The sequence below is a fragment of the Lathyrus oleraceus genome, chromosome 6, assembly GCF_024323335.1.
Source record: "Lathyrus oleraceus cultivar Zhongwan6 chromosome 6, CAAS_Psat_ZW6_1.0, whole genome shotgun sequence".
Lineage (NCBI taxonomy): Eukaryota > Viridiplantae > Streptophyta > Magnoliopsida > Fabales > Fabaceae > Lathyrus > Lathyrus oleraceus.
Genome location: NC_066584.1, coordinates 3233068 through 3243836, shown reverse-complemented (window position 1 = coordinate 3243836; position 10769 = coordinate 3233068). Strand labels below are relative to the sequence as shown.

At 34.3% G+C, this 10769-nt stretch overlaps 1 protein-coding gene across 1 annotated transcript; it reads left to right on the top strand.

The window, feature by feature from the left end:
- Positions 1 to 1463: 1463 nt before the first annotated feature.
- Positions 1464 to 5379, top strand: LOC127091168 (protein IQ-DOMAIN 32). Its single transcript, XM_051029726.1, has 6 exons — positions 1464 to 1655; positions 2169 to 2504; positions 2692 to 2883; positions 3119 to 3199; positions 3292 to 4915; positions 5004 to 5379. The coding sequence occupies exons 1-6, from the start codon at positions 1572 to 1574 to the stop codon at positions 5021 to 5023; spliced, it is 2337 nt and encodes a 778-aa protein (XP_050885683.1). The 5' UTR covers positions 1464 to 1571; the 3' UTR covers positions 5024 to 5379.
- Positions 5380 to 10769: the final 5390 nt, after the last annotated feature.

Genomic DNA, 10769 nt, shown 5'->3' with positions numbered 1-10769 from the left:
CAGTGGGAAATACAGGTGACATTAGATTGGATGGTGGACACAAGTTTTCGGCCCGACCTTCATGGAACCTTCCTTTAGCCTCTGGCATAACCCTAGATCTAGATATGAGATTCTTCATTTTGCTACTTTGTGGGGCTCTCGAGGAAATCAGAGAGGCTGGCGACGAAGATTTGAGGCAGAAATGGCAGTTAACTAAATCGACACGACAAATCTCTGCTTTCGCTTCTAAGCGCTCTCGATTATGAGATATGAGGGAGTTATGAATGATGAAACTAGAAAGTGCATGTGAATTCGTGGAAACTATTGGAATCAGAAGTTGAATGTGTTTCTGATATATTAACTTGAGGAGCTTATCAACTGGTAAGTTGGAGATCTGTATCTGAAACTGTGAGAATCTAGACTTAGAGCTTCAATTTTGTTGGATGTTATTTAAGAAGCCGGCGTGGTTTCCGTGGAAAATGTAGGAATCATAAGTTGATTCCCACATACATCGCCATTGTTTCGTTCGGAAACCAGAAAGGGATGCTCTACCTCCACTAAGAAACCAAAAAAGAGAATAGTTGGATAACCGGTGATCTTGAATGACTCCAATCTCATACAGTGGCGCGAGATGGATTTGCATAGTTAACACTTCAACCTTCAAATCAATTCAAGATTCAAGATGAGTGTAATAAAAATGAAGATAAAAAATTATGCATTACTCTTAACATATAAATTATTATATTTTTTGGATCAAATAAAATGAATTTGAGATAAATTGATTCTTGAAGTATTAAAATTTTCACTTGTGCATTACAAGATTCAAATTTATACATCTAGTTAAGTTGAAAGTAATAAAAATGCAATTGAATAAAAAAATTATTATTGTATTAACCAAATTGGTAGCAAGAAGCATTAAGTTGTAAAATTGAAGAAACTATGCAATGCTTATCCTATCTTATTATACCAAAATATAGTTAAACTTATCTTAGAATCATTCATGAAACAGCTACATCAACATGTGTAAAGCGTAAACGTAATAGTAGTATTATTAGAGAGATGTCTTTTCTTAAAATAAAAATATCTTTACTTCTTAAAGAGTGAGTTTCTCGCTACTGATTCCAACAACAAAAGCAAAGACCAATTCAACATACTCAATTTATCAAAAATCAACGAGTAATAATCACTAATTCCCTTTTTTCAATCTAACATACTACCATAAAGCTAAACATTATTAATACTAGTACTTAAATCCAAAAAGTAGCATAATTTCAAAATATATATCACAACATTTATTTCATTTTGTACTTTAGTAGTATTTATTTATTTTTATAAAATGTATTAATTTAAGGAAAGAGTTAGTATTATTACTTTTTTTAAGAGAAAAAAAATTTTAAAATTTGAAAATAAGGAAGACGGACTTGAAAGCAAAGCATTAAGGTAAATTGAAGAAGAATTTTGAGGTCCGTGTTTTTTAAACTTACCGTTGTTACATTTTCCAACATAGCATATGGTAACTGCATAGTTGTTCTTGTTTTGTTCGCAAAAGAAGAACAAGAGACTGAAGAAGAGTGTGAAACATACACATAGCTATGGTGAAATCTAGCTCCTGTTTAAGACTAATCACATGCGGTGGTGGTGGTGAGAAAGAACAAGATCAACGAGTTGTTTCTGAGGTGAGGTCTTTGACTGATTCCGAGGTTTAATTTTACTATGTTTTTGATTTGTATTTTTCTGTGTTTTTTGGTTTTGTTTTTGTGTGATCCGAGGTTGTTTGTGTTCATCATGTTACGAACTTCGGTTGTTGTTGTCTTTATGCAAGGCTATTGCATTGATGAATTTGTTGTTTCATGTTTTTTGATTTTTTGTTCCTCTTTCTATTTTTGGATTTATATTGAAGATTTCATTCATTTTCACTTATGATGGGTTAGGTTCATAATTGATTATCTACAAGGTGGTTTTGGATAAGATAATGCTCTTGAAAAGGATAACTATTTTTTGAATTTCTTGTTCTTTTGTGATCTTTGAAGTTTGATCTAAGGATTAGGAATGGATATGATGGAGCTGTTTATGAATGCTGGAAAATGTTACTTGATCTGATTATTATTAATAATTGATTATTGTTTTTTTTTTAACTTAATAATTGGAGTGAATTAAGTTCATGAGCATGGATTATGAACATTTTCCAGGTTAAGGATTCTAATGATAAGCGTGGTTGGAGTTTTCGGAAGAGATCTGCGAGGCATCGCGTGCTTAGCAATACTGTGATAGCAGCAACAGAGACTCCAACTTCGGCAAATAAGGAGATTTCGGAATATTCAAGTGTTAGTTTTCAATCTCCGGCTGAATCTATTGTTGTTGAGAAGATTTGTACAACAGATTTCTGTAATGAGAAGCCTCAGTTATCCTCCAATGCATACTCAGAAGTGCCGGAAACAATTGTCACTGAAACTGAGGATAAGGCGGATGTCAATCTACTGGAATCTGCTGTGATAATCATCCAGGCTTCCGTTAGAGGATATTTGGTATGTTTTTTTCCTTCGTAGCGCTAACCGATACTTGAAATGGTAGACGTGTCTGGTCCATTTTATCAAATTATTACCGGTGTTGATGTGTCAAAGTCTGTATCTTGCATCATAGCGGATCTAGAACCTTTTTGAGAATAAAACAGTAAATGTCTTTTTATAAATATTTTGTTCTTGTTTCTTTCAGGCTCAGAGAGCACTGATAAAGAGTAAGAATGTAGTGAAGTTGCAAGCTGCTGTTCGCGGGCACTTAGTTAGGAGGCATGCTGTAGGAACGTTGCGATGTGTTCAAGCTATTGTTAAAATGCAGCTCCTTGTCCGAGCACGACAAGCTCAGCAGTCACATTCAAATGGCAAAAATGATTACTCAAAAACTTTGGTATATTTATTTGAATTTGTTTATTATCAAGTATCACGCTCGAGCGCAATCGATTAAATGTTTTGTTTTCTCAGTAGCTACTAATTTCATGCTTGATACCGCACATTGCCGAAGTTTTTCGATTAGTAGTCGTGGTTTTGAGTCTTGCCTGAGATTACGATAATGTTTTCATTGAAGAGATCTGTTACTACATTTGCATTACTAAATGTGTCGGCTTATTTTTACCGTGATTTAGGATAATGAGCATCAGACGGCCATATCAAATGCAAAGCACGGTTCTGTGGAAAAGCTTCTCAGCAATAAATTTGCCCGTCAGGTACAGTTAACATTTTGTTTTTTGTTTGGCATGTTTAACATCATCTGTTTGTTCATTCATACTAAATATTCTGTCGTTTCGGTTCATTGAAGCTGATGGAATCGACGCCGAAAAACAAATCTATCCATGTCAAATGTAATCCTTCTGAAGGTGACTCTGCTTGGAAATGGTTGGAGAGATGGATGTCTGTTTCGGCAAAAGATTCGGCAGAAAATAAAAAGCCAGTTAGTACGTCAGAACAATTGGATGAAACCCGCGAGAGCACCCGTGTATCTCAATTGGAAACAGATATTCCATCTGAAGTTATTCTTCAGTTAGCTGATTCACCTCTACCATCCGAGGACGAAGAGAAAACCTCTACTTACGATGATACTAACTCATACTTTCAAGCAAGCGCTTCTACATCTTCCCTTATAAAGGATAAGCTGGAAGAGGGTCCTCCTGAAAAGACGGTTACAGATAATGCTAAAGAAGTCTCTTCTGAAATAGATTCTTTCCGAAATGAAATAACAGAATCAAACGCAAGTGTCGGACAGGATCCTGGTTCTCAGGATCGAGACGTCGATGGTGAGATAGGTAAGTTAGAGACCGACGGAAAGAAAACTGCATGTGTATCAAGGAAGTTAAGCAACCCAGCATTTATTGCTGCGCAATCAAAATTTGAAGAGCTGAGTTCAAATGCGAATTCGAGTAGGCCAAGCTATTTGTTCGATCAGGATGTATCGGTTGAATCACAAGCAGATACTGCATATATATCGAAAGAGTTCATCTCATCTGAGAATTCTACACCCTATCCTTCTAGAATCGGTGATCCTGAAAGTGGTACCGTACTCTCTATTTCTTCAACTCTTGATTCGCCTGACAGATCAGAGACTTTGGAAAGCGAGCACGATGCCAAAGATTTAGTGGAAGGGATAGTTAATCCTGAAAACAAAGCTGGTCGCAGTGTTGAGGCCGGCACTCCTTCTGCCCCTCTGACTTCTAACTTACCTATCTCTAGTTCGAATCAATTAGAAAATGTTAACGGCTACAGTGGCAATATTGTTGATTCAGTGAACTCCAAAGAGCCTGCTCTTGAGCCTGAGAAAAATGCATCTGACCTGGTTACAGAACAAACCGAGACTGTTCGGCAGGATTTCAAGTTATCTCCCGAAGCTTCACCAGGAAGCTATATGACAATTCCTGAATCTCAAGGAACACCTTCAAGTCAGGTTTCAGTGAAACCTAAAGAGAATAAAATCATCAAGACTGGATCAAGCAGCAGACGTAGGGTACTGTCTGTCGGAAACAAGTCTCCTGCAAATTCAAACAACGATTCAGGCTCAAGAGTGTCTATCGGTAACAAGTCTCCTGCGAATGCAAATCCCGATTCAGGATCAAAAGGTAGTAAAGAACAGTTGCCTAAGGATCATCTGAATGGAAAAAGACGCAATTCATTTGGCTCGATAAAACCAGATCACAACGATCAAGAACCTACTAAAGATAATAGCAGTAGTAACAATATATCTGTTCCTCGTTTCATGCAAGCTACACAATCTGCTAGGGCCAAGATAAATGCAAATTCCTCTCCAAGATCAAGTCCAGATGTACACGACCAAGACGTCAGCATTAAGAAGAGACATTCCTTACCCGGCGCAACTGGTAGGCAGGGTTCTCCACGTGTCGAACAGTCAATATCTCCAGCTCAGCAGGGAACAAAGGGAAATAGCTCAACTGGTATTTTCTACATATATTCTTTTCTAAAGATTACTTGCTACTTTGGTTTTTTAAACTTATCATACCATTTGAATTATGATTATTTCAGAGAGAAAATGGCAGAGGTGAATCGACACCACGACAGTTCAAAGAGTTCAAGTGTGTTCGCGTTGGCGGTTTGCAGTTCTTCTGATAACAGTTGTATTCTTTGCCTCCCCTCCATGACTCCGAAATTTATTGCTTGAGTTTGGTTGTGACAGACATAATATATAGAGAAGACTAGGAACTAGAAAGTGTGTGTCTGTTTGAGAGGCTTATATATATGTACATTTTTTATTGTCCTTCTCTCTATTATTTTGTTTGTGTCACACTGATTTGATTCTGGTATCATTTGTGTAAGTTCCAGGCTAATTCTGCTTGTGATGTTACTTTGTGTTTATTAAAAGATGTTTGTTTGTTTGAAATCCTATATATATTTTTCATAAGTGTTTGTTTGGTTTTAACAAATCACATTGATGTGAGATTTTGGCCTCTTTGCTGAAATAAGTCATTATACATTACTCATTTAGAATATATCAATTTTTTATAACCACCTATTCAACTAAAAAAACGTAGATACATGAGAAATGAAAAAGGTATTTCAAAATTCATGGTGATTTTCATTTCACATTTATCATATTCACTCATTTTTCTATATGCTGGGGGCACCCATTCATATTTATTATCCTTATAAAAAATTTAATATAGGTTGACTATTCAACTACACATTAGCTTGCATTCTAGCACCACACTCACACTTACTATTCAGTATGTGGTCTCGCTTTCGAGTTAATAAGTTGCTATGTCTTGTATCTCTCAATCTTTCTATATAACAAAAGAAAATATTTGCCAAATTATTTCACTATTAATCTTCCTAACAACCTTGATATTTCTTCTAGCTGATTAATTATGAAACATAAATGCAACGATTTTGGATTGAACTCTAGTCTCGACAATGATATTTTATGATTCGACAGAATTATGTATATTGTAGTCGAAGTCTATTCAAACATGGATGAGTCGAACATATCTGTTGCTTAATATTTATGTTAGCTTATAGGGTCTATAAATAAGATGCTCTCTCATGTTGTTGAGAGGAGGTTAAGCGTTGATTGTTATTATTCACTTGTAATCTTTTTTGCCCTAATTGAAAAAGTGAATAGAAAAATAGTTTAACCAATTCTTGTTCTTGTTCTTCCCTCTTCTCTCTCTCTCTCTCTCTCTCTCTCTCTCTCTCTCTCTCTCTCTCTCTCTCTCTCTCTCTCTCTCTCTCTCTCTCTCTCTCTCTTCTCTCTCTCTCTCTTGTAAAACCAAAAAAGGTTTCTTGTTTTTCTTCAAAGAAACTCAATCTTTCTCATAATTTTATTTGTTCCTAGTGTGGTGATTGTCACATCAAACTGGTGCGATGAGCGTGGACCAAGATATCGTCAACGAAATATGAGATTGAGAAATTCACCGGTGTGAATGATTTTGATTTGTGACGCTTGAAGATGCAAGTCCTACTGGTTCAACATGGTTTGTTAGAAGCGTTGAAAGGATCCGAGAAGATGAATGTTGCGCTAACGGAGAAGGAGAAGACGATTATGATCAAGAAAGCCCACAATGCCTTCATATTGAGTCTTGGTGATAAGTTTCTTCGACAGGTCTCGAAGGAGAAGACGGCAGCAGGTGTGTGGAGCAAACTCGAAGGGTTGTAAATGACTAGATCTCTGTTAAATCGTTTGCCAATCTTGTGGCTATTACATCCTGAATCCAGGTACCACATGTTGGTTTGCACAATCATGTGTTGGTCATGAGTAACACGTCATCAGAATCACTATCTTCAACATATCCATAATGCACTTCATCACTATCTTTCGCTCGCGCTTCCTTCTTTTTTCGACAATCTCTAGCATATTGGTCAAATCCTTGACAGTTGTAACACTACACCTTATTCATGTCAACTTTCTTCCCATAATACTTGTTTCTCATGCCTTTCTTGATTGAATTAGAGTGATTCTTTGAAATCTTGCTTGACTTATCATCATTAACAATATTATTTTCATGTTTCGCCTTCTCTTTCCCATATTTCTTGATGAATCTTGCTCGTAGTATTTGTTCACCCATCTTCCCCCTTTATGAGTTCATCTGCTTCAACCTCATCTCATGAGCCTATAATGAAGCTTGAAGTTCTTTTAACTTCATCTCAGTTAGGTTCATGAACTCTTCAATTGACACTACAATGTAATAAAAATTCATAGTTAGAGATCTCAACACTTTCTCATTCTTCTACAAATCGTTGATTGATTCGTTTAGTTGGTGGAAGAATAACCACTGATTTTTCTGTTCACAACAACTTTATGGCGTTGGAAAAGTCAAAGCGGATATGGTCTGCTACCGAGCCTGATTTATAGTCTGCATTAAATTTCTTGTGGGGGTGTAAGTTGGCGAGTAAAGTCAAAATCTTCGGCTAGAAATTGTTACTCCATAGACTGCTGACCAAGTACAAACTTTGTGAGTGAGGTGTCATCGGAGGTGCACACAACAAAGTGTGTCTACTCTGCTTCAAAGAAAAAGAAAATGTATTGCATTTGTTCGTTAATTGTGTGGTTAGCGTTCAAGTTTGGAAGTAGATTTACAGTTTGTTAGGCGTGTAGATGGCAGAGAGCGAAATGGCATCCATAATTCATTGGGATCAATTTATTGTCAATTGCAAGAATGAGTTTAATGGTAAGATGAGTTGTCGTTTTTAGGTTTCGATTTGGTTGTCCAGTTTATGGACTATAAATTGCAATTTGTTTAAAGGTGGTTGAAAAAATAGTTAATCATATTAAACTTAGAATGTGGGAGTAGTTTTTGTCATTACGTAAAGGTCATTTGAGATTTGTTGGGTAGATTGGAATATCAATCCGGGTTTATGTATTTCTAATTTGAAATTTTATTAAAACCAAGCTTGATCTAGATTGCGGATTGCAAGTTCGAGTGGACTACATCGTGTGAAGAAGATGCTATCGTCCTCTTAGTTTAGTTTTGAAGAAGAGAAAAATTTATCAAATAAGAAATATTAAAGTAGAAAAAGTTTGGAATCAAGAATCAAGAATGCATAAGTTTACGAATATTTTGAAAGTAAAGGAAATTGATCTTGATGCTAATGTACTGAATTACAATTCATTATGCATAAACTTTAGATACTCAAAAAATAATAATAACTTTCATATCTAAAGTTTTCAAATTATCATGCATACAAATCTTTGAAGTAAAGACATAAAATGCTTACTTAAAAAAAAAAGTCAAAACTTTTTAAGTCAGATTTGTTGCACTTTTTAATTCAAATATGGTTAACTGACTTAACAAAACCTGATATTGTTTGAAATTTAAAAAATTATTTGAAATTCAAAACTCGTCCTGCACTTGTTAAGTCAGGTGTCCGTTAAAACGGCTTAACAAGTCCTGAATAGAATTTAAAATTATGTCTTTTAATAAACCATTGTCATTAGGCATGACAACGGGACAAGTCGAGAATGATTTGTACCTTCCACAAACCCAAACCTAAATCCCAAAACAATCCTCGTTTTCCGCCCAAACTCAAACGGATTGAGATTGGGTTCGGGTATCCCCGCCCTGTCACCATGCATTTAGTGAAATCAAAATTTTTAATATAAATATTTATTTATTTTCAAAATCAAATTACATTACATATAATAAAATAAAACAATCTAAAAAAATTTCATACACACATTTCAAATATTTTAAATAATTAATACAAATAAAAATATCAAAATATTAGTCACTTATTTAATATTATAAATTATCACAAATAAATAATAGTATATATAACGAAATAAACGAGGGCGGGTTCGGGGTGGGTACTAGTGTCCCCATTACCCGATCCATCCTCATATTTTATAATCGGGGAAAACTCAAACTCAGTCAAAGTGGATTTTCTCCGTCAACTTCGGAACAAGTTCGGGTGGATACCCGCAGATACAAGTTATGTTGTCGTGCCTAATTGTCATTTTAAAATATTGCAAACCTTTGTAAAAATGTCTCAAACTTTTGCATTAATTTATAGAGATTTTTTAGGATGTATTTAAGGCAAAATACATTAGTTTTTAAATTATCTCTTTCATTATTAATTTTTCACATCAATTCAAATAATTTTCTATGTGTTCATTCTTTTTTAAAAACTTGAAACTTTATGCATAACTTTAAAATCATTCATAAAAGTTTCATAATATTTTTTGAGCACTTAAGATTCATATATTATTGGATTGTATATTGAAAGAAAAAAGAGAAATACTTGCACGAAAACAAACTTAAATCCATATTCTTAGAAACATCCAATAAGTTATGATTTAATTTTTTTTCTAAGTGGAATCATGGGTGGTTGTGATTATGAAGGAGAGAGAAAATGTTATTTTTATTTTCTAATTAATAAAAAAGTTATGATTGGCCGATTCTGAAAGTACGTGTTATATTTATGTTTATCTAAGAATTTTCTAAAAGAAGATCAATTGTCTATTGAAATTAATTTAAGAACAACTTCATATTTTTAAATTTGTTCAAGTATTGTAATTGTTCACCAAGTGTGTGGTGAATTAATTTGTAAAGAAAGTGTGTGGACTTTCTAAAATTATTTGTAAATGGAAAGTGATATATTTTCTATTTGTTTGAGAAAGATCATTTGAATTGGTTTGATTCAAAGTCCACCATAGTTGTTGGTGTATTTGTGAAATCAAGGAAATGATGTGTTTCTTTTTTGTTGTTGAAAGATTGTAGGATAAATTTTGGTGTGAAGCTTGTACAAAGATCTAAAAATAGTGAAAATCTCTCACGGGGTGTCAACAGAGTTATCAAAAACGGCCGCTCTCGGCGCGATCCCGGGCGGTCCGGCCGGAGCTGCCCCTCCTCGCGCGCATAAGGGGGAGCGTTTCCTAATTTGAGATCGCGGCCGATTTCGGCGAGATCCCAGGTCGCGGGTCACGTCGCGCACCTGGGGCGGAGCGGTCGCCGCCGTTTCTGTTTTTTTTTTTAATTTTTTCTTTTCAAAATTACTATTTTACCCTTATATTTAAAAACTTTTAAAAGGTTCTTTTTTTCTGTTTTCCTCTTCTACTTATCGTTGTTTGCCTTTGCTCTAGCTCCTCTTTTCCTTTCTTCACACTTTTCATCTCCTCACTCTCCCTACTTTCCTCATTGCTCTCCTCCATCTCCGGTTGTCTCTCTCGCGCGCACTATCTCTCCGGCAGTTTCTCTTATACTCTTTCCTCCGACGGTCTCCCTCTCTCCTCTCCTTTGTTTTTCTATATTATTTTAACTTTGTAAGTTATGTTTATTATATTTATATTTTGTTATGTTTATTATGTTTATATTTTGATAACTCTGTGTTTATGTTTATTATGTTCATATTAACTTTGTTATTTTAACTATGGTTATACTTTATATTAACTTTGTTATATTTATTTTAATTATGTTTTTATTAACTTTGTTATGTTCATAATATTATTTTTTTATTTTAATCATGTTTATATTAATTTTATTTGATATGTTTATAATTTTATTTGATATGTTTATTTCCTATGTTATTTTATTTGTTATTTGTTATGTTTATTTCAACCTCTAATACTGAGAAATATATAAACAAATTTTATATGTTATGTTCATTAAATATTATGTTTATTTTCTATGTTTATTAACTTTGTTTCGGTTTATATTTATAAATTATTTGTTATGTTTATTTTTATAAAAGGATCATGGCAACATCTTCCTCTACACTGAATTCTACTTCGGTTGCTTCATGTGGTCAAACCTTCAAACCAAGCGGTGTTAATATTGATATAACATGGCAATATAATTA